This window comes from Diceros bicornis, chromosome 23 (genome assembly GCF_020826845.1).
Source record: "Diceros bicornis minor isolate mBicDic1 chromosome 23, mDicBic1.mat.cur, whole genome shotgun sequence".
In the NCBI taxonomy this organism is placed as follows: Eukaryota; Metazoa; Chordata; class Mammalia; order Perissodactyla; family Rhinocerotidae; genus Diceros; species Diceros bicornis.
This window is the reverse complement of record NC_080762.1, coordinates 27,645,726-27,672,440: the sequence shown is the minus strand read 5'-3', so window position 1 is coordinate 27,672,440 and position 26,715 is coordinate 27,645,726. Positions and strand designations below refer to the sequence as shown.

The following is a 26,715-nucleotide window of genomic DNA, read 5'->3' as shown; positions in this document are numbered from 1 at the left end:
AGAGAGCAAAAATTCAATAAATGTTACTATGCAGGCTGCTTCAGTTGTTACAAGGTATAGGTACAAAGACTAGTGATGACTTTTGTAAATGACAAATATAACGTTTGCAGGCATCATTATATTTTTATGGGCTGTAATAATTTGATTTTCAACAGTTTGTTTTGTTATGGTTGTAAAGCAACTATGACACAGAATTTTAATGCTGAACTACTCATCCAGATGACAGGAGAGGTGAGGGGGCTAGGGACAAAATTTTCTTCCTACACATTTGTTTTTAGGCATCTATATTTGCTTGAGTGCCTGGATACCATGGTGATAGCTTAGCAACAGCTAGATACAAATTAAGGTAATCTGTCACACCAGTCTGTGATCATAAAAATTTGGTAGGTGGGACACTGGGAAGGAAAATATAGATGTTTAGATGTTTAAGGGTTTAATCAAAAAGAGACCTACTCTCCCTACTACCTGCCCTTGTCCATCTCTTTATCTTACATTCATATATATATGAATCTCTTTACGAAGAGATGAGAATCTAAAAAAAAAAACCCAAACTCCTGTGTTATAATTGATGAGATAAAACAAAATTTAAACTCTTCTTAAATAGGGAACAAAACAGCATATTTTAACCTTTCTTAAATAAGAACTAATGATCACAACACTGCATGAAAAGTGTTTTGCAAAGACTTTTCAAAAGGATTTTTTCAAAATAATGGACATTCTATTTCTGTTGATGGCTATTAGGAGGACAAAGTTACATAAAATATCAATACCTTTGGACCAGCAGACTTGGATGACATGATGGATACTGCCATTTTGAAATTCAACGTGCCATATGATGTCTTTAATCATCTTTATCATGATAATTTATATGTAAAGCAGAGAAAGTAAAATAATCTGAAAGCAAGAACACACCACTTGGAAAATAAAATCACCTTGATTTTTAGGGCTATTGATTTTATTCAAATACCCCAAAATAGTAAAATATCATTTAAAGCAAATAGTTGTTAACTAGTTGAACAGAGATGGCAAATAGACTTCGACTTGTGTGCTGGCTCTGATACATTAATAGTGATGGCCTTGAGTGCTGTGTTGAGGAGGATTCTGAGGTTCTGTAAGAAAAAGGGCTGTGAATGATAAGTGAATGTCTATTAGGGCTGGGAGGGAGACTAGAGGGTAAAAGACTTGCTAAGTGGGATGCGGGGTGTAGAAGGGAAGGAGAGTTATCCCAAAGCACCCAAATACAAACTTTAAATTTATTTTGTCTTATATTTTATATTAAAATGAATGTAAACCTTACATTTAATTCCATAATATATATATTTGGTATGCCATAAAAGTTTAAATCATTTGTAAAATTACCTAACTTTAACTTTGCAGAAAAAAAATACGTTCTTAGACAACGTACATGTTCATTCTGCAGCTTCCCACAGCACCTGGCAGTCTGCTGAGTATCCCTGGGAGTCTCTGCACCCGATTTAGTGGAGCCCACACCCAGAAGACAGATAGAAATAAAAATGTTTAAATCTGTGCATGATAATGTAAGATTCAGAGAACTCAAGTTACCCGCTTGTCAATGGCAGAGCTGGGGTTTGAAGACTCTAAAGCCCAATTCCTTAACAAAGGCTCTGTCTATATTTCTCCAAAGAAAAGTAGCAGGATTCCCTGGAATTCAGGGTTTGGTACTAAATTACTGATCTGAAAAAAGACTTTGAGGGCCACAGACGACCAAACAGTAACTAGTAAGTTGGCAATTTTAGTATTGCTGTTAAAAAAGAAAAGTCCTGGTTTCTGTTTGGGGTGAAGGAAAAATCGTGGAAATAGTGGTGATGGTTGCACAATCGTGTGAATGTAATTAATGTCACTGAATTGTACACTTAAAATGATTAAAATGGCACACGTATGCTATATATATGTGTATATATATCCACAATGAAAAAAAAGAAAAAGAAAATCATGATTCATGGATAGGAAGATTAATATTGTTATGATAGCAATTATCCAAAATCAGATCTATATATTCAATGCAATCCCTATCAAAACCCCAGCAGGCTCTTTTGCAGAAATTGACAAGCTGATCCTAAAATTTTTATGGAAATGCAAAGCACCCAGAGTGACTAAAACAATTTTGAAAAAGAACTACAATATAAATGGGGAAAGCCAAATAAGATTGATGGATTGTATCAATGTTAATATCTTGGTTGTGATATTGTATTATAGTGTTAACAAGATGTTGCCACCGGTGGAACCTCTAAAGGGTATATGGGATCTTTCTGTATTATATCTTACAACTACTTGTGAATCTACAAATACCTCAAAATAAAAAGTTTAACAAACAAGCAAAAAAACAATTAAATTGGAGGACTTAAACGTCTCGATTTTAAAACTTAATATAAAGCTATAGTAATTAAGACTGTGTGGTACTGGCATAATGATAGACATAGAGACCAATGAAACAGAATTGAGAGTCCAGAAACAAACTCTTATCTTTATAGTCAATTGACTTTCTACAAAGTTGCCAAGGCAATTCAAAGGAGGAAAGATTAGTCTTTTCAACAAATGGTTCTAGAACAACTGGATGTCTACATACAAAAGAAAATTAATTTGCTCCAGTGGTTTTCAATGGGGGCGGTTTTGGCCTCCCAAATGGAGGGAACATTTGGCAATGTCTGGAGACAATTTTGGTTGTCACAACTGGGGGCAGGAGTGCTACTGGCATTTAGTGGGTAGAGGCTACCGATGCTGCAAACATTCAACAATGCACAGGGCAGACCCCACAACAAAGAATGATCCAGCCCAATGTGTCAATAGTGCTGAGGATGAGAAACCCTGATTTAAACCTTTACCTCACATCATACACAAAAATTAACTCAAAATGGATCACAGACCTAAATGTAAGAGCTAAAACTATAAAACTTTTAGAAAAGAACAATGGAGAAAACCTTTGTGACTTTGAGTTAGGCAAAGACTCCTTAGATATGACACCCAAAGCATGATCTATAAAAGAAAAAGTTGATAAACTGGACTTCATTGAAATTACAGACTTTTGAGCTTCAAAAGACATCATTACAAAAATGAAGTTAAGCCATAGACCGGGAGCAAATATTTGCACATCATATATGTGACAAAGGACTTGTATCCAGAATATATAAAGAATGCTTATGGGGCCGGCCCTGTGGCTTAGTGGTTAAGTGCTCGAGCTCCGCTACTGGCAGCCCGGGTTCGGATCCTGGGCGCCCACCGACGCACTGCTTCTCCGGCCATGCTGAGGTCGCGTCCCACATACAGCAACTGGAAGGATGTGCAACTATGACATACAACTATCTACTGGGGCTTTGGGGGAAAAGAAAAAAAAGGAGGAGGATTGGCAATAGATGTTAGCTCAGAGCCGGTCTTCCTCAGCAAAAAGAGGAGGATTAGCATGGATGTTAGCTCAGGGCTGATCTTCCTCACAAAAAAAATAAATAAAAAAAGAATGCTTATAACTCAGTAATAAGACAAACAACCCAATTAAGAAATAGGCAAAAGACCTGAACAGACATTTCACCAAAGAAGATATATAAATGGCTAACATGCTCACGAGAAGATGCTTAATATCATTAGTCACTAGGGAAATGCAAATAAAAATCACAACGAGATACTATCTCATTCCTACAAGAATAGCTATAATAAAAAAGAGAATACCAAGGGTTGGCAAGAATGTGAGGAAAGAGGAAACTGGAACCCACATGTGTTGCTGGTGGAAATATAAAACGATACAGCTACTTTGCAAAATAGTTTGGCAATTTCTAACAAGTTAAACATAAATTTACCATAAATTTTACTCTTGGGGATCTACTCAAGAGAAATGAAAACTTACATCCACACTTAGACTTGTACTTGAATATTCATAGTAGCATTATTCATAATAGGTAAAAAGTAGAAACAATCCAAATGCCAATCAACTGGTAAACAGATAAACAACTGTGGTAAATCTCTATGATGGGGTTCAGGGCAGGCCACCCCAAGGTGTGCCACTCTGGTATGTGGATTATTTCCAGTTGAAGACAATAAAGGCTCAGAAGAATCTGAAAGAAACTTTGACACCCCCCCCACTCCACCCCAATAACTGCCTAAAAGGATTTAAGATAGAAGGACTGTCCCCAGGACAGGCCATCACCATAGATAACTCTGGGTATAGACAGACTGGGAGGGTTCTTGCTAAGCCCATTCTTATCAAAGTTTTGTTTACCAAACATTTACATTTGTAAGGGAAATCTCCATCTGGAAAGGTATCTCCCTCTCTGTACCAGGAAGAAGGGGGGATGACCTCATCTCTAGAACCTTAAATCTGCATAATAACCTTACTCTTGTTTACTGTGCTTTTCTGGTAATCTCCCATAACTGACTCCCCCCACCCCCAACATCCTCCTTCATCTTTAGCTGAAGATAGTATTTAAGATAAGAACCTCCATCATTTTGTTGAGTTACCCAGTTTTTCCAGGTTTCTCCCATGTATACATGTTATAAAGCTTTGTTTGATTTTCTCCTGCTATTCAGTCTCATGTCAATTTAATCTGTAGCCCAGCCAGAAAGGACCCAGAGTGAGTAGAGGATAGTCTTCCTCCCCTACACCTACAATGGAATACTATTTAGCAATAAAAAGGAACAAAATAATGATTAATGCTACCACATGGATAAACCTCAAAAATACTACGCTAAATGATAGAAACCAGATGCAAAAGACTAAGTATTGTATAATTCCATTTACACAAAATGTCCAGAGAAGGCAAATCTATAGAGACAGAGAGTAGATTAGCGGCTGCCTAGGACTGAGGGTGGAAGTGGGGGTTGACTGCGAACAGGCACAAGGGACCTTTAAAACTGAATTGTGGTGATGCTTGCACAACTTTGTAAATTTACTAAACATCACTGAATTGTATACTTAAACTAGGTGAATTTTATGGTATGTAAATTATACTTCAATAAATCTGCTTGTAAAAAAGAATGCAATTATTTTTTTTTTTTTGTGAGGAAGATCAGCCCTGAGCTAACATCCATGCTAATCCTCCTCTTTTTGCTGAGGAAGACCGGCTCTGAGCTAACGTCTATTGCCAATCCTCCTCCTTTTTTTTCCCCCAAAGCCCCAGTAGATAGTTGTATGTCATAGTTGCACATCCTTCTAGTTGCTGTATGTCGGACGCAGCCTCAGCATGGCCCGGGAAGCGGTGCGTTGGTGCACGCCCAGGATCCGAACCCCGGGCCACCAGTAGCGGAGTGCACGCACTTAACCGCTAAGCCACGGGGCCAGCACAAAGAATGCAATTAAAGCAATTCTCATCTTCCAAAAAAAAAAAAAAAAAAAGGAAGGAAAAAAGGATAAAAAGAGAAGCATGGTATGGAACTGCATAAATAGGCAGCAATTAGGAAGCTCACAATAAATTGATCGTATTCTCTGTACCTAAGTAAGTTGAAGTTACTGTGCAATTCATGATATATGGGGGGAGGGCAGGCAAGGAGATATCATTAAAATGCCTAGAAAGAGTGAAGTAATGCAAATAGTTAAAGTTACAATGATTAATTTAAGGAAGGAAAGGTTGCAAGTGTAGCTTAATTCTTTGAGGAGGATGTTGTTTTCTAGATCATTTAAAGGCTTAAAAAAAAGACCCAAACAAAGCAAGACAATAAGAAAACACAATAAGCTCATACTGTTACAGCAGGAAAGATCTGAGTCAGAAAAAGACTATTTTGTTTCTCTCAGAACATAAACTCTAGGAATTTCCTTCTCCCAAGTCTTTGAAGAAGCAAAGATGGCTTCTCTTCTCTTACAAAATGGTTTCTCCATGGTCTTGGCCAAGGGCAGAAGCTATGACAATTGACTGACGCCCTTTCCTGCCCTGGGAGATTATGAACTTCAGTGGGAGGGAAGAAGTCATACTGAAGTATGGCTGGCTGAGTGAAGCAAGAGGAAAATATGTAGAGGTGTGAATCCATCTTGAGCATCATCTTGCAGGAATGGGAAGCACCAACTGAAAAGATTAATCATTCAAGTTGAAGAATTTTAAGAGAATTTGTTTCACAGTTTTAACCTGCTGCTGTGGAGAACCTGCAGGGGCACTATTTTTCCAAGTCTAACACTGTCTTAGCAGGTTGGGAGGTTGACTTATGAAGTATTTACCAAGTACCCATTTATACCAGAGAAACCAACCAGGAATAGAAATTCAGATACCTTGTTTAGAATTTAAGCTACATATTAATAATTGTTATGAAGACTGCAGCACCACGGAAAAATGTTTATGATGTGTTATGTGAAAACAGCAGGACCCAAAGTTGAATTTCTCTCCAATTACAACCCTGCAAAAAAAAGATATGGCAGAAAAGGCTGGAAGAAATACAAATGAAATGGTGATACAGATTATGTTAGCAAGGTTAAGATTGCGAATGATTAATCTTTTTCTATTTTTCAAAATTTCTTTGAAGTGGTTATTTACTTAAATGTGTTCAAATGTGAAATTTAAGCTAGTTCAACAGTCAAGGCAGTGGCGAGCCCACTCGTTTGCTCACAGGACGCACAGTGATGGGTACCTCGTCAGTCTTAGAAGTGAGCAGATCAAGTTGAGAGAAAGCTGATGTAGCTTTTCCATGAAGATGGAGTTAGCATCTCCAAAAGAAAGAAAAAGAATAAAAGCCTGAGAAACTTTCTCTTTCTACGGAAGAGAAAGAAACATACATTGAGGAAGAACATTGCTCCACCAGTATAGGCCTAAAAACTAGCATTTCAGACTCTACGGGCAGGTGGGGTGAGCTAGAGGGAGGGGTGGATCCCACTATCAGTTCTGGCCCCTCTGGACTCTCCCCAGGTGACATTTGTTTCTCAGTCACCTTTACAAGTATGTTATCTCCTTAACAGAAAGGCAGGACCCATTCTGAAAGAATAAAACAGTTAATTTGAGGAGGGATCAGGACTGCAGGAAAAGAAAGAGGTAAATGATTATCTTGTTAGATTGTTTTGTGTTTTTAAAAGAAAGTGCAAATAACTGTATTATTACTAAAACATGGTTAACAATAATGGAAACTATTAATAATAACGGACTGACAATTGCATCCTCATAGTTAAATGGATTAAAAAACTAACCCAATCCATCCCTGCCCTTTTGTGCTTTAGCAAAGCTGTGCCATGCCTTCTCTAGATTTCGAGGCAGCCATTACAGATTGTAAAGATAAATCCTGGAGCTTCTGTTGGTCTGAAACGTAATCTTAACAACAGGATTTTGAAGTGGGAGACAAATGAAAAGGCAGGAAAGGATCTTCCTGAAACTAAGAACTCTAGGAAGGAGCTTGACAAGGGTTTTCTGAAAAGCAAGGTTCTCCTTATCAGTGATGGACTAATAAAAAATAATTTTAAAAATTATTAAAAAAATAATAAAAAAAGCTAATCACTGATTAGCTAGAGTCTTAAAAGAAGAGAAAAGGAAAAAACTATCCTTTAGCTGCAATTTTATTGATTAAACACAACTTCTGCTTGGCCAAAGAGATCTATAATTATAGCTACTTGTGAGGTTTTGAAAGGAGATCATCACAAATTACTCAGATTACTTTCTGGTCACCTGAGTTCAATGTGCTGTATATACTGGATCTAAAAAAGGTCTACATCTTTTTGCAGCATTTCGCACTAATGTCTATGTCTTTTACTCTAAGTTTGTAGGTGTTACATCCTGGGCTATAGCAATAACATGTCATAATGAGATAAAGTCTCAAACGTTGGAGAATGAGACCTGGACCAGGGAAACAACGTCACTGATAACTGATTTTTAGGTGTGACTAGATAACACACTATACGAGCACGAAAACATGAAGAGGATGTGGTGTTATCAAGTAAAACTTAAAACAAAGTTTAATGATAGTCATAATCCTTATCTTCTTTCAATGTGACTAATCATGAAAGGCAAATAGCTCATTATGTAATCAATATTTAATTGATATTGTTTTTTATGCCAGAAAACAGCTTTTCTAAATTGGAGAATTTAAAAGAAGAAGACTTAGTGGGGCAGCATATTGCTTTGTAGTTTCTGGGGAAATATAATTTAAATGTTTAGAAAAGAATGTCCTAAGGGTGGGACTAAGAGAGAGAGGTGTCAGACAGAAGGAGGGATAGTCGGAGAAGAAGCGCAGAGTCAGAACAGACGTGGGAAGCTGCAGTCCGTACCATGCAATGCTGTGGGGAAGTCTGCAGGCAGGGCACAGCTCGCAGGTGTCACAGTGAGGCCGTCATCTCTGGACTCTAAGAAGGCCGTCTCAGTGGAGCAGTGCAGCGAGAGACCTGAGAGATTTGTTGAACCAGTATTCTTTGAGTGTCTAAAGCACTGGTACTGGTCTAGATGGTGGGGACCTGGTAGTGAACAACCCTTTGAAAGGGTTAAGGAGTTAGCACACTGTAAGAAGGTGTGTTGGTAAAGCTGGGAGTAAAAAGTAGAGGTGGAGGATAAACAGGCAGAGTGAGGAATTTCATTTTAGGAAAGAGAGAACTGGGCACATTCAGAGGCAGCAGAGGAGACACTGAAGATTCAAGAATAGAGACACGAAGGAGATAGGAGGCTGCAGGCTCCAGATCTTTGGAAAGGAGGAAAAAGTCTTATTTGGAAAGAGAAGCAAAGGAAGAGAGAAAGAGGTGCCATCTGGAAAGACTCAGGTGGGGAGGAGGGGTGCGAGGGCAAGTCAGTCAGAGGTGGTCCTCTCAGCTGGCTTCTGCATGTGCAAATGGGGGCTAATACCCCCAGAGAGTGGTTGTGGGGTTTGAACAAGACATGTAGTTAAGGCCCTTAGCACAGGGCCTGGCATACACACAGATCTCACTAACGCAGCCTTTATTATACTTAACAAAGAAAAAACTGAGAGGGAGGAGCGTGCAGGTGGGTTCCGGTGCCTGAAGTGAGCAATGTTTGGAGGAGCCAACTCACAAGTTTGGGGGGATCAGATGGAGGGAAGCAGGACAACGGCTAATGAATGAATTCTTCCCCTTAGCAAGAAACTGGAGATGGGGGGGTGGGCAATGGACTGAAGGAGGAGAGAGTTTAAGGACACTAACTCTACCTAGTCAGTACCTCCTCTGACTGTACCCAGGCAGTAGGCTGAGCAGTGTGATTAAGCATGTCTTGATGCCTCAAATTTCTCCCTAGAGATTGTCTGAAATTATAAGAACTTAATATGAGTTAGTAAATAAATATCCCTGAAGAAGGGGCAAGAAAGGCTATCAGTATTTAATACTTAAGGGTGAATTAGCCAACGTGTTCGGTTTAACAAAACCTTGCCAAGGTGCTGAGGAAGTGAGAACTCTGCTAAGTAAGCCCTGAGGAGAGACGCAAGGTGGAGGCAGAGCTCTGTCACTCAACAGGGAGGGCGGGGCTGCTGCTCCCAGGGAGCCAGGAGGGCAAGGCACAGGAGAGGGAATAAAGGAAGGCAGCTGGGAAGATGAAAGGGAGGTAGGAAAGGTGGGTGTTGAAACAGAAGAGTCCAGGATTACATGTCATACAAAGGAGAGCTGGGAATACTTTAGGTCACCTGTGAGGTGGCTCAGCAAGAAGTCTGCCATTAAGTTTTATGAATTCTTTCACAGCCTCTCTCTGGGTTTTACCTTCCCTCCTCTCTGAAACTCGCATAGCATCTCTGTTATCTAGAGAGTCAGAAATGGCAAACTTTTAGAAAATAAAACAAAGCTGGAAGGGACTTCATACCTTCTCTTGTTTAACCTTATTTTACAGAGGAGGAAATTGAGGCTCAGAAGTGACTTGCTCAAGGTCACACAACAAACCAGCTGTTCAACCAGAACTAGAAGAGCCCTAGGATCCTGCCCTGTGCCCTGTAGTACCCAACCATCTGCTTAATAAAACCTACATCTTGCTTAAGCCCCTGCACATCCAGAGAACACAAAGCACAATTCCTCCTTTGTGGAAGTTAATGATTAAAACCTAGTCTGATCTAAAGCATCGAACCATAGTTACTAATTAAGCCACTTTCTGTGAGAAAAGACATTTCAAACAGAAGAGTGTTTTCTTAAGCTAAATCTATAGGCCTTTGAATTATAGTAGCATAAGCTGTACAGTTACAATATTTCAAATATACTTAAAAATATTTCATAATACAATACTTTAAACTCTGTAGTTTGTTATTTTCTCTTCATTGCATGCCACATGCTGAGTCCTGATAAAATGGTTTGTAACTTTTGAGGGGAGGAATTTAACTAAAATAACTTCACTTGGTGTTTGAGTGAACGAGGTAATAAAATCTGTTTGCTGTGCTCGCTATCTCCAGATAGGGCTGTAATTACACCACATAAGGAAGAAAGGTAGCTGAGTCTCAATCTAGATCATTTATGTAAACTCAGCCTTCTTGTCAACGGTGTTCTCATATTACATGCATGCAAACCGCAGAAATCATCTCCTATGAACCACATGGAGACAGTGTCCAATTGCAAGCCTGTGAGATTGCTTATATTTTTTCTGTAATTGGATGTCTGTGGTTCAAGACCAAAATCTGACATTCTGAGGTTAAAAAAAAAATCACCAATGAATTCCCCAGTACAATTATACATCTGAAACTTGTAAAAATGAAAGGTATTCTCTACACCAAATTATTACAAATGAATACATTTTACTTGAAATAAGCATCTTGTTCAGCTTAAAAAAAAAAAGGTTTGGTTCTTTGAAATATGTTTGAAAAAAATTTGGTCTTCAAGAAAGAAAAACAGGCAATTCCTACTACAACCAAGTTAACATTTGATAACATTTTAATCTCCTACTTCAAATATTTGGCATTATTTTTTCAGCAATTTTCCCAAAAAATTCTTACAAAACCCATAGAGCACAAAGTATATTTATACTGTATCTACAAATACAGAGACACAATTGCGAAAAGACAAAGCATATTTTTTCCTTAATCACTGAACTACTCTCTGTTATGACAAATTGGTCACTAGTTTTTGCGTTGACAGTCCTCCCTTACTGGCATTGACAGTGTTTCTCTAGACACCTGCAGCTTCCAGCTTGCTCTGTCCTCTCTAGAAGGAAAACCACAGGCCACCGCCCTGGCGCCATCCCTGCTCGGTCCAATCAATAAGGACTTATTTCCTGTCCATTTGCTGAGGTCACAGGAGCGAATCTCATTAATTATTTCTGCTACTGCAGCCTCAAGTGTGCTTCTGGCGTGACAAGTGAAAACTGCTTGACCTTTTTTTCTTCTAATTTTGTTTGTAGCAGTTCCCAAAAGAAGGCAGTCTTCATTTAGCAATGTAATAAAGGTAAGAAAAAAAAGTGTATGTTTTTAAAGTCATTAACACATTTACATATTTCATCATGAAAGCTCTCCCCATCACCTCATTCCCCAGTTTTTTCAGCTGACGAACAATAATGTCTTTTTAATTTGGTGTCACGAAAATCCGGTCACAGCAAACACAATGTTTTCTAAAGCAGATCTGGCCTCCGAGGGAGGAAAGCTCTCCAGGGCCTCCAGTGCCTTGTTTCCATGGTAACGACACAGGTCAATAGCTGAAGTCACACCTTTGCCAGCTTTGATTGTTTCTCGCAACTGTTAAGAAACAAATGCACAATAAAAGTCAGTTGTTAAGGTACCACAATTAAATTGGGGAGGGGAGGTGGAAAACAAAGAAAGGGAGAAAACAGTATAGATTCACTTGTCTCTGCTACCTTCTTTTGAGGTAAAGAGGACATCATTCCCCCATGATCTCGAGGCACTAACACTCCCTAAGGCTGCTCGGTGTCTGTGCTCCAGGGCAGCACAACAGGCTCCAATCAGCCTCATTACACCTCCTCCCGACTCCCACCCCTTGATATCTTGAAATGTGCCCTGTGAGGGGATGGCAGTAATGAAGGTGGAGGGCATTTACATCTCTGGCATCTTGAATTCAGCAGCCTGAAATTCTTATGTAAGGAAGGCTTCATTAACATCCTAGTTAATAACTAATCTGTTTTACACGGTATGTTGACACAGTGGTCCATATGAAAATTCATGAAAGCACATAGTGTTAGTTCTGAATGCTACATTTTTCAAACTAAAAGACTTAATTTGACTGGGAAGAATGAACTAAAACACTCTTTGTGAAGAATAAAGTAAACTCTCGCCAACAAATGAAGTTGATTTCCAATCCCTCTCTTTGACGGGTTTCCCTCTCTCTCTCTGACGGCGGAAAGAAACAATAAAATGGTTTGACTTTAGAGCTGAAAAAGATTTATAACAGTTTGATCCGTCTGCTTCCCCTGCCCTGATTCCATCTTCTCTTAGTGAATACCTCAAATGTCTGCCTAACTCCCTAAAGCAGAGACCTGGGAGTCCTCCTTCATCCCTTGTGTCCAGTCAGACACCGTGGCAGTACTGTTGTTGCTCGCCCATGACTGAACTTTCTGGCCCCCAGAGATTGGGTGAGGCCAAGCAACAAGTTCTAGTCCACAAATGATGCATGTCACTTCTGGGCTGCAGCATTTAACTGTCCATGTGAGTCACTGCGGGGCTTTCCCTCTGGCACATCAACCAGCCACATCAGAGAAGCTCCTCAGCCTGGATCCTAGAGCGACCACAATGAGCACCACTGGGCCTCTCCAACCTGCACGGGACATGTAGTGTGGGCATGAAACACATCTTTGTTGTTTGAAGACAGATTGTGTGGTTGTCTGTAGCCATCCTGACTGATGGCCACTAAGTCCTAGCCATTCTCTCTCCTTTAGAGCTCTTGAATTCATCCTCCGCTCTTCATTCCCGTTGCCACTACATTAGTTCATGCTATCATCATCCCTCGCTTGGATTGTTTTTTGCAATCACCTCCTAAACAGTCTTCCCACCACCAGTTCTCTGCCCCTGGACTCCATCCGTCATGCTGCTAAGGAGATCTTTATAAAATGCAAATGTGATTTTGCTTAAAACCCTTCACTGCCTTCCAACAGCCTTAAGAAAAAAGTCCGAGCTCTTTCATGAGGCATTAAAGTCCCTTCCCAATCTACCTCTTGTCTAGCTTTTTTTTTGTTTCCGCTTTCCCCTTTTCATCATGTATTTAGGGAAACTACTTGCAGATCTCATGTCCCCTAACACTTTCCCTCCCACCCCCCATCAAGCTTCCCAAATTCCACTTGGGTTGAATGCACCCAGCTAGGATGACAGTCCTAAGGGGCCAGGTACCACTCTTTCTCTGGGCTCCTGGAGTACCCTGTGCATATCTGGAGTACAGCATTATTATCTAGTGTTGTATTTTAATTCTCCATTCCCTTATCTATCTCTTCATTAGACTTTAAGCTACGGCATAATGCATGAAACATACAGGAATAAAAGCAATAACCTGCTTTATTCCTCTAATCATAAAAATGAGAGAACAGAGGTCCAGAGAAGCTCATCAGGTCACCCAAGACCACAGAGGCACAGCGGCAAAGCTGCGACCAGAAGCCAGGTTTTCTAATACCCAGTCCAGAGGCACTTAATACTATACTCCCCCAGACTCCCAGTGCTCCACAGATACTTCCATGTTGCACATGGACTTTGGGACTATTTCAGCAGAGGGTTCCCTGGTCTCTTGCCAATTGCTGAATGAATGAAGGCACTAAAATCGTGCTGGGTACCAGAGGCAGCCAGATTCAAACTCCCATCTTAGTTTTATAATCTTAGGGAAGCCATTTAACTGCTCCGAGTTCTAAATGGGGATAATATCAGTCCCTTGCAGGACTGTTGGGGGGCCTATATGATACAGCATAGAGTGCTCGACGGTGTCTAAAACACTACAGCTATTCAGAATGACTGAATTCTTCTTCCTCCTCAGGCCCCTAGTCATTGCCAAGAAAGCCACCTCACTTACCAAGATTAAGTCTATTTTAGCTTGATGTACAACAACCTCAAAGATAGCTGGACTTGGATCAGACCAGCCTTAAAGATTTGGAAAAAAGAGAAAGAACACACCACCTATTTTCATTATCTTTAATTCCCCCAAATCTAAATTAGACAGCCCAACATTCTCTATTTTAAACTTCTAGGTTGGTACCTGCAGTCATGTAGATATCTGCATGACTGGGTTTCAATTTACAAGTATTTATCGAGCACCTATTATGTGTAAAGAGTACAACAATCCTCCGCTTTACGGATTAGGAAGTAATTAAGGGTATACAGTGAAAAGCAGCAAAACCAAGTTACAAATGTAGGACTACAGATGGTCAGAGAAATGAGAGGTCAACTTTAATTAAAATAGATTCAAGAAGGCCTTACAGAGTAAGTGGGATTTGAGCCATATCTTGGAATGTCGATAAGTAGTTATGTGATTAGGGATAACAAGGGAATTGTAGGGAAGAGGAGTAGCTCGAGCAAGGGCACAGAGGAGACCAGAGTGAAGTGTCCAGGGAATAAAAACAGATCAGTGTGACGCAGCTTGCTGCAGTAGGTGTTAGGGGATCAGAAGGGCTCTGAAAACCAGGCTAAGAAACCTGAACTTTATTACAAAAATTTTTTTTTTATTATGAAATATTTTTAAAGTACAGAAAAGTTGAAAGACTGGCACAGGAGTCAGCAAACTATAGCCCAGGTCAAATATGGCCCCCTGTTTTTATAAATAAAGTTTTGTTGGAACACAGCCATGCCCATTCATTGGAGTATTGTCTACGGCTGCTTTTGTGCTATAACGGCAGAGCTGCGGAATTGAGTAGCTGCCAGACACTGTACGGCCTGCAAAGCCTAAAATATTTACACTTTGGCCTTTATAGAAAAAATCTGCTGACTCCTAGACCACTACAATGAATGGTCACAAACCCTCTACCCAGATTCAAAAGTTGTTAATATTTTGCCATTTCTATTCTTTCTACTCAAATGTGTGTATTTTCTGAACCATTTGAAAGCAAGCTGTGGGTAGTGGTATGCTGGCAAATTAGCTCTCCTAGGGAGGAAAAAAGTACTATTTGTAGCATTTGCAGATTTTTGTGGTATAAATACTCCTATCATAGCTGATTTCAAGCTACCAAGGGCTGTGGAATCATAAAATTCTTGAATATTTAACAATAGGCTCTGAGTTGGTAGGACCTGGCTTGGACATACCAAGGGCTGCAGGATGCTTCACTCTTGTTTTGACATGCATCTCTGCAGATAAGAACATTTGCCTACATAAGCAGAGACTATTATCAGAGCTAGGAAAGTTAACAGTAATTCTCTGTTATTATCTAATATCTAATCTATGCGCAAATTTTCACAATTGGCTCCAAAATGTGTTTTTTGGCCTTTTTTCCCCCATACCATGATGCATCCTGGTTCACACATTGCAGTCCTTTGTTATGACACTTCAATCTTTTCTTCCCCCCATGATATTGCCATTTTGAAAGGAGCAGGCTGTGTTGTACAATGTTCTATGTTCCACATTTCTCTGATTGCTTTATTTAGTTTGTTACTCTATAAACTTTATTCAGTTAGGCTCAACTGAATACCCGATGGTAATTTATGTAATATTTAATCCTACAATGAAGAGTAATTCAGATTAGGGCAAAACAGTACCCAGGAAGACATCCCTGAAAGTTACTCAAGCCCTAAAAGAGTTAATTTCTCTCATCCAATGACTACTGTACTTCCAGTTAATACTCAAATCTGCTCTCCACAGAGTGGGCTCACGGGGCTTTGTATACCAAGGGACCTGATAGCTTCCATGTGTAAAATGCCCATTCATGACCCACCAGTAATCTAGTCCTTCATGGAAGGTATTATTCCTCACAGACATCTCTGTACACTTTCACCAGTGAAACAAACTATTGGCTCAAAGGAAATCCTTTAGATATAATTAATAGACCATAAATGAGACTCACTTTTACAATAAATTAGAATATGAAATGGGTCTATCCTGACAAAACAATCTTGTCCTTTGTAAATAAATGTGACAAAAGACATATTAAGCTGGAATTCCTAAACTTGGCTGACCATAAAATTCACCTGGGGAACTTTAATTAATTAATTAATTTATTTACTTATTTTTTGTGAGGAAGATCAGCCCTGGGCTAACATCTGATGCCAATTGTCCTCTTTTTGCTGATGAAGACTGGCCCTGGGCTAACATCCATGCCCATCTTCCTCCACTTTATATGGGACACCGCCACAGCATGCCCTGACAGGCAGTGTGTCAGTGCGCACCGGGATCCGAACCTGCGAACCCTGTGCCGCCAAAGCGGAGTGTGCGCACTTAACCACTATGCCACTGGGCCGGCCCCCTGGGGAACTTTAAAATGCAGATCCTAGGCCCCATTCCTGGAGATGGATTCAGTAAGGCCTAAAAAATGGTTCTTAGGTCATTCCAATGATTAGCCAGATTTGGGAGTATCTCACTCTCTGGGGCATGTATTTTGAGTTACTGTATTTCAAAATAGTTGTGCTGGGTTTATGCCATTTTAACCACACTTCCAACTGGTTGTCTTTGCAATGATCAAATTCAATTCAATAAGCATTTATTGGGCACCTATATGGGCTAGGCATATAGTAGGGGCTGGAGATCCAGATAGAAACAGAGTTGCTGCCTCCCAGGACCACCTGTTAGAGGAGCCATCATAGGGCTGTAGAACCAGAGAGGGTTGAATGGACCACTGAGGGACTGGACCCATGACCTTGGTTCTAATAGCTGTGACAGAAAAGACCACAATTAAAAAAAAATTCTTTCTACTTTTGCCTTCACCTACATTTCGATTGGGCGAATCCCAAATTGATGCATACTTGGAGAACTTTACATATTAGGATGTGTCTAGAAGTGCCAGTATGCCCACTCTGGCATTTATGGTTTGAAAAACACTTTAGATGTTGCATAAATAACAGAAAAAAATGCAAAAAGGTGAATTATTAGTCTGTGTTTTATTTCCCTGATATAGCACTTCAGGCCACTAATATAATTAAATCTCTAATTAAGTCAGCTGAATAACTGTATAAGTGCAGCATCACCTGAAATAAATTAAGTCCAAATCTCCTGCTAGAGGATCCAATTAAAGATATTAACACAGAGAGAAGAGGATGCAAAGTACTTAAAGTTAAGAGCATTATTATTTAACATTTATTCAAAGGTGTTATCAGACACCTTTTCAATGATAAATGTTACTTGTATGAGACCCTTTTGAGAAATAATTGTATGCCTCTGAAAACTATTTGGTTCAAAAGTCCTCTTAAAATATTAAAGACAAGCCCCTGCTATGGGGTCTAAGTAGCTTTAGGAGAAGTGGAGGCAGCAGCCACTTCTCTCCAGTGAAATCAGAGAAAGACTTTAAGATCTAGAACAAACCTCAAGCACTTTTATCTTCTCACCTCGTTTTGCAGAAGAAGATACTGGGATGAGAGAGGCTAAGTGATGTGGACAAGAGTCCACAGCAGATGTGTGAAATAGCCTGGGCTTCATTTCTGCACATCCAGAGCTCTGCCACTCTGTAGCACTGGAAAGGATTTGGAGATAACCCCAAGTTATCTTTCACCTAACCAGACAGTGCTTAGAGAGAATGGGGATGCTAAAGCTCATCTGGAAGATGGGGTAGACATTGTTCTGAAGAAATTGAAGAACAGAAAGCAAGAGAGTATCAAACAACATGTTAAAGTTTTTTTTATGGTTGAAAACACCTGGATAAGAGTAAAAGGAAACAAATTGAAGCCATGCTGTTATGGAAAGAGACCACATGCCTCCCCACCAAGTCGTAGAAGTGGACCATGCTTCCCTAATGGAGATTATGAAGCCGGCAGAAAGGTAAGATGCAGTAATGACAAGGAACTTCAACCTCTGAATATCTGCTAAAACTCACATTCTATAGTTGACAAATTCTTGGTGTGCCTAACTGATAATCTTATGTATCAGAAGATAGAAGAAATTTTTGCTTAATTATGTCAACATAATTGGATGTAAAGGTGATAGAAATTTGGCAAAAAAAAAGCAATGCCATCTTGGTATTAGAATCAGGGGAAGAAATCAGGCATGGTTTTGGACACCCAGACTCTACATCAGGAAAGCGCATTTCAATAATAAGTTTAGTGAAAGATTGCCATGATTCCAAGAGATCATAAGTGGAAATATAGTTCAAGGGTGATGGGAACCTCTGAAAAACTAAATTCCAGCAATGAGCATAATTAATTATGGAAGAGACCACAATAAATGGCTACAAACTAAGCTCTCTCAGGGCTCAGATTTGAAAAGGCCCGGGTATAAAAGGAGGAGCCTATCATCCCCTCCACTGCTGAGCCCCAGTTGAGCATCTGCTCTGCACAAGGCACCACTGAGGAGATAGGATGCTATCCCTGATTTGAAGGAGCTGACAAAGGAGAGGTACAACACTGTACAAATCGTGTGGGAATCACCCGTTAAGTCTGTATTATCACCAGGAGACTCGTCACAATGTTTTTCTTCTTTTTTTTTTTTTGAGGAAGATTGGCCATGAGCTAACATCTGTTGCCAATCTTCCTCTCTTTTTTCTTTTTTCTCCCCAAAGCCCCCAGTACTTGTAGTTTTATACCCTAGTTGTAGGTCCTTCTAGTTCTTCTACCTGGGACGCCGCCTCAGCATGGCCCACTGAGCGGTGAGTAGGTCCAGGATCCGAAACGGCGAACCTTGGGCCGCTGAAGCGGAATGCGCAAACCCAACCGCCACGCCACTGGGACGGCCCCTGTCACAATGTTTTTCAAGTGTCGTTCCTCATAGAAAAATGTTCAGAAACAAACAACCTTGTCAGAATCTGTGAAAGACTGATGCGGAGGGGCATGAGGAAAGATGATGACAAAAGAGGCTTCAAAATGTAGAGGCTATATGTAGAATAAGAACAACTATGTTCTAATATTTGCAAAAGATAATATATTTACTATTAAAAGAAGACAAAGAGGAAATAGAACAAATAAAGAATGACTTAAAAATTGTAAAGACTAAAATAAATTCCATGAAGAGGAGCCTTTAAGGATGGAATGTGCATTCAAATAGCCCATTACAAGTTGTCAGAAAGGCCTTGTATGCAGTTACCATCCTGGCTTTCCTCTGGCTTCTGGCGTCCTTTGCTTTCCAAGACCACCCATCTTCCCATTCTAAACATAATATCATCCTCTAGGACAAACAACTGTGTAGCCCCTCACTGAGCCCCCTCCCCACAAGCAGCCTTCGCACTCATTTTGTCTGACGTTCCTGTCAGGCTTTCATCTTCCAGCCTTCCCCTTTGTATCTCTCTCTCACTCTGGAGACCCAGTTTCCAGTCTAGAGCAACTTCAGAGAGGCATCCGCCCACCTGTCCTGCTCTTGCATGCTTAATTCTAAGCATATATGTCCTTCCCAGCTATTGAAAGACTGTGAGAGATCTCAGAGATGGGAGATTCAAATGACTAACGTCTTCAAACACAGAACAAAAAAGAAAAAGATGAGGACAACCGTGCATTCTGGAACACAGGCCAGTGAATTATATGAACATTTATGGCAAAATTTCAGGAAAGGTTATTAAATAGACGGTTTGTAAGCTCCAGAAAAAACGCAGTGGTGGTCGCAGCCCCAGGACGGGTGGGTCACGATGGGCAAGTTGGGACAAAGAGTTCTCATTTTTCTTTTGATACGGCCACTTGGCTGTTAGGTTCAGAAATAGTCAAAATGGAGTATATTTGGATTTTGGAAACTTAGTCCTTCATGGATAAGACAGAAAAATGGGGTCTGGATTAGAGTGTGGTAATATGGATTCAAATATGTAAAACAACTATTCCTAGAAAATGTTTAGTAGTGGATTTATATTGAGCAGAAAAGCCATCACTAGTGTTGTACTAAAGGATTCAATACCTGGTTGCTTTCCCTTATCACAGTTCTACGCATTGCTTGAATGAAGATGGAGAAGAAATGCATATTAATTTTCAGATGTCATACAGCCAAGAGAGAAGGCTAACACATGGATAGCATCAAAATTTTAATGGTTTTGACATGTTAAACAATAGACTGATACTAGCCAATTGAAATGTAACAGAGATAACCGTATATAACTGTGCATTTAGGTTTCAAAATTAATTGTAGAAGGGTAAACCTCAGTTTGGCAGTGACTCATAATAAATTGTTGAGAATCTCTGATAACCACATTCTTTATATAAGCCAAGACTCTGATGTAGATACAAAAAAAGGCAAGTGAAAACTCCGGCAGCATCAACAGATGTACATGCCCAAAACACAGGTGGGAAGGGTCTCACTGCACTCTTAGAAAACTATGTTCAGTCCTGGGTGCCATGTGTCAAGAGGGGCATTGACAAGATAGATTGGGTCCATTATTAGGATGAAGAAGTATTTGGAAACATGTCATCTAAGGAATGTTTAGCCTGGAGGAAAGGATTAAAGGAGGATATGAAAGCCATCTTCCAACATCTAAAGCAATTAAATGGAAGAAGGAGCAGTCCTGTTCGATATGCTTCAGGGGACAGAACAAAGAGCAACAAGGTGTAGTTTCTCTGGGAAGCAGATTCCAATTACAAATAAGAAAAAGCTTTCAAATGACTAGAGTTGTCTAATAACAGAAAAATTATTTTTGACAAGCTGTGCACTCCCTATTATTGGAAGTCCTCAGCGACTGGATGACCATGTCAGAGAAAGCATGAATGAAATTCTTAGCTGATGGGAGAGGTGGAACAAGGCTGCCTCCAAGGACCCATCCAACTCCAAGAATCTAGCTGATAGTGGTTCAACTGAAAGATCTTGCCAACTTCTGAGTGGCAAGACTTAGCACAAAAGGAAAAACTACAATTAAAACCTTTCTCTAATACAATAAACTATAAAATGTACTGTAACCAACATAAAAAACATTCCTTTTACTTAGAGTAACAAATTATTTAAAAGACTCTATAGAAAAAATCTACTGATCTTAATTAAATATCTTTGGCAAAAATGGAAGGAGATGGAAATAAGAAAATTTTCAGTTATTTCCTCAATCACATGAATTCACATGCAAAGACACAATAAGAATGGTAGTGCTTCCTAATATTAAAATAGCAATAATAATAATGATAATAATAATAGCAATAACAACAAAGACAATCCGGTATTATGTGTGCCCAGCAGTGTTCTACGTGCCCAGCACTGTTCTAAGATATCTCTGTGCATCTATAATAAGATACATATAATAGTACCTACCTCACAGGGCTGTTGTGAGGATTGGAGATATATATATATATATATAAATCCTTAATAATAAAAACTTATTTTTGCTAAAAATCTCAACCAAAGACTCTGACTTAGCAGTGCTACTTGGGGTTTCACACAATGACAAGACATTGCCTCATGTCATTTTCACTATTTTTTAAAACCAATCTCAGATTTCATCATACTATATCTAAGTCATTGGATGAAGGATTAATAAGTTCAAAACGCCAAATACAATTTAGCCCATGCTTAAACATTTTTACTGTTCTCTAATAAAATATCACAGTATTTTTCTTTTGTAAAACAGCCTATAAAATTCCTGTAATATGGATTTGTATTGAGCTTTAAGATCCTCACTTTTTAACAAGTTCGATTTATTCTTTTGCAGAATTAAAATCATTCTGTATAATTGTGTGAGAGTGCACGACACACACGGTATTTGTTACACTGCTCTCTTTTTCTTGCTGAGTCCTAGGACCTGAAGCCCATGGAGATGTGAGGTGAGAGGACAGGTAGGCTCTAGGAGGGACGAAATGCCACTATTTCCAGACACTGGGGCCTTTCAAGCACCTTGGAACAGAATCCCCCAGACGAAGCCACACAGGAACCTTTTTTTTTATCTTATAATGGAGTGAGGTGTTCTCCTAAGACTGATGAATTCATATCTGCTGTTTCATAACCACAGAAAAAATAATCGTGGAGAGGCAGCGAGCAAATGTTAGTAGGGAAACTCTGGACCTGGACATGTGTGACCTTGGGCAAAGCAACCTCTCTAAGCCCACCTCACCTGTAAAATTGCAAAGAAATATTTATACTACATGGAATTATTATGAAGAACAAATAAGATAATGTATGTGAAATTACTTGGACATCAATAAAATGCTATACAAATGCAAGGTTTGAAGAAGGAGGAAGCACGGGGTTCATTGCAAAACCTTATGTAACACTTAGATAATGCACCTGGCTTTAATTGTAAACATTCATCGACTATTTTACATAGATTCATGAAGGTGATTTAAATCTCAGAGTATTAGTATTGGAAACATGCTTGTTTTTGAAAAATGAATTTCCAAATTATCTTGACCATTTAAAATTTAATCTATTCCCACTAAAAGGAAAAAAAAAAAACATGGTAAGGACAGGTTTGGTATCATTTTTCTTGCCCTCTCCTCCACCTGTGTCTATTAGGCTCAGTCTGGATAGTGTGTGGCCTCCTTTTGAAAGTGAGATTTCAGAACTGATTTCAAGGCTCCACCTCTCAGCTAACTACATTTACGAGTCCATGTTGTGGACTACTATCCACCAACAGCTGAACATAACCAAAGGGCTCATTTCATACAAATTATCATGTCTGAATAAATATATCCCTATTATATGCATAAATACCCCTAAACCATATATACATACATACCTATGATTTAGTACCCCTACATATAGATATGTAGTTTAGGGTTACTTTCACGTAGTTAAAAACATTTCACTGGCATACTCAAAACTGACCTAAATTGTTGACTCTGTGGCAGAGAATTCAGCCAAAGTAGCTATTTAAGAAACAGAGGTCAACCTACAGCTCAGGGTATGAGCAGATGTGCCTGATTTCAAAATGTAATTAAATAGAACAAAATGTACAATTTAATTCTTAGTTTATAAAGTTTCATTAACGTTTGATATGTTGGGCATTTGAGGTTAGTAATATGGAATTATATTAAACTGAGGCTTAATTCCACAGGAAAAGTAATCACTGCTTCTATGTCTTCTGAAAGAAAATTTAATGATTTATAAAGAACCACAGGGCCGGTGCCATGGCTTAGTGGTTAAGTGCGCATGCTCCGCTGCTGGTGGCCCGGGTTGGGATCCCGGGCGCGCACCGACACACCGCTTCTCCGGCCACGCTGAGGCCGCGTCCCACATACAGCAACTAGAAGGATGCGCAGCTATGACGTACAACTATCTACTGGGGCTTTGGGGGGGGGGAAATAAATAAAATTATATATTAAAAAAAGTTATAAATAATCACAGATTTATCCATATTCTTTATATATATATATTTTTTTGTGTGTGTGTGTGTGTGAGGAAGATCAGTCCTGAGCTAACATCCATGCCAATCCTCTTCCTTTTGCTGAGGAAAACTGGCCCTGGCTAACATCTGTGCCCATATTCCTCTACTTTATATGGGACGCTGCCACAGCATGGCCTGACAAGCAGTGCATCGGTGCGTGCCTGGGTTCCAGGCAGGTTGCATCAGACTGGGGGCAAAGGCAGGAATCAATGTATGGGGTGAAAAGGTTACTCTCTGTGCCATGTAAATGTAATCATATCTGCAGGATTAACACCTTTTCCAGATGTAGGAGGTCTCTATGTTATGGTGTAATTGAAGGTGTATTTGTTAACTAGATCCTTGCCTCCCTCAAGAGAATGGTGATGAGGACTTCTTTTAAATGGTTATATCTACAAAACTTTCTTGAAAGAGTGAACAATCCATACCATGAAAAAAAAATCACAATAATTATTGTACTGGTTCAGCAAACATAAATCCTAAGACAGTCATTTACTAGACAATCACTATTTCTGAGACCAGAATTGCTCAATTAAAGAGTAATGCATACCATTTTCTAGATGTTTGTAAGACCAGAGCCTGCACACAAATTCTTACATCTTTTTGTACCATGTCTAAAGCACCCAGAGCAGCAGTATGGTGGTAAAGAATACACACTGTGGAGTCAGCAGACCTGAGCAGAACCATGACTCTATGAACACTGTTAGGTTATTCAATCTTTTCTCCATAAAATGAAGGGATTCAGAGATAGAATTTGATAGAACCACTTGATTAAAGGGCTTACTGTGTGTCTTGAACAGAGTGCACACTGAAAAAAATGCATATGATGGCATGCATCTTAAAGAGATCACTGCACATAGAAAGGCCTACAATCTTTCCTAACAAGTGCACACAAATCTCATCAGGAATGAATCAAAGATAAAGGTTAGCATAATTTCCTTAGATCTAGAACACGGAGACCTTCCACAGGGGGCACCATTGCACTATGCACGAATCAATCTTCAAAGGTACTTCTTTGGCTTTATTATGATCTAGTGGATAGGTAAGATCTTTCATCAAGCCAGAAAGTCAAGGACTTGGGGGAAAGGGACAGGATCTACTCACCCATAATCTTTAGTAGCATCTTACACATCATTAACCTATGTTGCAGGTCCTGTGATCTCTACTGTTACCTCAGTAATTCCATTTGAAAATTGAGGTGGCACAGCCACCTTGCTATTTCAGGAAAGGTGGTTAAGCACATCTAGGATCAATACTCTGTCTGACCTGGTACGTGGGAAGGCTGAGTAGTGCCTGCAGACACTGCTTATAACATGGGGGAATAGCTTCAGATGTACCAACTAAACAAATTACAGCTTTCTGACGGATCAAACGTCTTGAAATCACAAAAATCCTTAATTCTGTACAAAATCAGGCGGTAAGATTACTGTATGAGTTTGGAAATATCAATTTAGGTAATGACAAAGACTTCTAACTTACTAAACCCACATTCAGCATCTACAAGAGGTCTCTCTCTTTTCTTTCTCTCAAAAAATATAATTTGGGAAAACCCATGCCTCTCAACTGTTTTTTATGACAAGGAAAGAGACAGCCTTCCCTTCAGATCTACTTAAAACTGTTTCAATAGACTAAACAGGCTCCTCTATGGGACAGAAGGCTCCATCCTCTACATAAAGGCATACAGGCTCTCCCTGAGCACAGGTGGCTCCTGATACCACAAACTGCGAGCAATAATTGAATCCAGCTACCCCACAGTGCAGAGCCTTTACCCACAGAACCAGCCTGGAGGGCAGTTTTAGTTAGCTTTCCAGACTAAGATTCAAAAAGTTACCCCAATTGAATTTGTTTCAACCCAGGGAGTGCAAGGCATTGAGGATGTAACTGTTTGATTAAAAATATACTTGGGGGAAATAAGAGGAGCAAAGGTGGAGTCCAATATGCCTTATAAATTAAAAGAACAGAATATAGGCACAAACATCTGGCATATCTTGGGTTATTTGTTCATTCATTCAACAGTAGTTCAACAGGTATTTATTGGGTACCTAGCATGTGCCAGGCACTGTGTTAGGCCCTCAGAGTACAATGCTGAGCAAACCAGACATGATTCCAGGCTTACAGCTAGAAATCGGTCTTCATTAACAATCTTTCTTTTTTTTGTGTGTGAGGAAGATCAGCCCTGAGCTAACATCTGCCAATCCTCCTCTTTTTGCTGAGGAAGACTGGCCCTGAGCTAACATCCGTGCCCATCTTCCTCCACTTTATGTGGGACGCTGCCACAGCATGGCCTGACAGACGGTGTGTCGGTGCGCGCCCGGGATCCGAACCCGGGCCGCCAGCAGGGGAGCGTGTGCACTAAACTGCTACGCCACGGGACCGGCCCCTTCATTAACAATCTAAGTCTGCCTTAGCTTCCTGATAAATGTTAGATATGTAGACATGTACTTTTTTAGGGGACAGTAATTCAAAACGGTAAATTTAAGAATGGGAGAGATTGCCCCACTAAATATTATTGTTATGAACTAAATAAATTTAACATTCTATATATAAAATTAGAAACCAAAGATCAACAAGCTAGGAATATATGATCTGAAGAAAAATAAAAACGATTTACAACTGCCTAGAGGATTGAATTCAAATAGTATCAATAGTATTTGGGCTAACAACTGAGAGGGTGGCATACTTTATGATGTTGAAGAGGCTTATCATTGATATCATTTAATAATTTTATTTATGATCCACAAGGGAACAGAGATTATGATCATTAAATCTGTTGATGCCACTGAGGTGTGTGGGATTGCTAACACCTCAGAGAACAAGAATCTAATTTTAAAATAACATTAAGAAATTAGAGGAATAGATCATCAAAGCAAGATGGTAGTCACTGGGGACAAATGCAAAATAATATATTCAGAGACTTAAGGAAGAAAACAAACCAGCTTGATGATGGGGAATGAATGAATGTCCAGAGGGTAACTATTTTGCAAAAAGACTTGAGGGCTCATAATAAGGCATAACTCTGGTTTAACATAATAACTATTGCATGTGTGATTAGAATTTATTTTTGGTTAAAAGTTTCACATGGTACAAAAGCTTCTTACGCTTTATTACAGACAGAAATTGATCAATGATTATTTTTCCATCATTAATAGTATTTCGAAGGAGACAGAATCAAAGCAGTAGTTGCAAAAACTGACTGTAGTAAATTAATTGTTTTGAAAAATAGATTAAACAAAATCTATTCATTATTGCTGCAAGAAAAAACACTTGTCTGAAATGTAACTGCCAAAAGAAAAACAATTGGTTTTATCTGATTTTTAAGGAAATAAAGAGTGAGGGATTTAAAACTTCCAGATGGGAGCCCCGGCAGTTTCTTCCAGCACCTATCCCTGGGCTGTGCCTAGGTCATCAGATCAACGCCTGCAATGCCTGCTCAGTGCACTAGGTTTGCATCTCCTCAGTTGTCCTCCAGCACCTCAACCACTCCTTGAGGCCTAGCGTAAAAATTCACAGTTTACAACAATTACATTTTACAACTGCATTTCTGCCTATTGCCATAAAG

At 39.5% G+C, this 26,715-nt stretch overlaps 1 protein-coding gene across 2 annotated transcripts in view; it reads right to left on the bottom strand.

Moving 5' to 3' along the window:
• Positions 1-26,715, bottom strand: part of PDSS2 (decaprenyl diphosphate synthase subunit 2) — a 288,128-nt gene that overhangs the window by 8,504 nt on the left and 252,909 nt on the right. Inside the window, exon 8 of one of the 2 annotated variants that reach the window (XM_058566523.1) lies at positions 10,146-11,556. The exons of the other annotated variant lie outside the window; for it this stretch is intronic. Within the exon in view, the coding sequence (XP_058422506.1) occupies positions 11,398-11,556 (159 nt within the window). The 3' untranslated portion in view covers positions 10,146-11,397. Of the gene's footprint in view, positions 1-10,145; positions 11,557-26,715 lie in introns of those variants that run through there. 2 annotated transcript variants of the gene reach the window in all.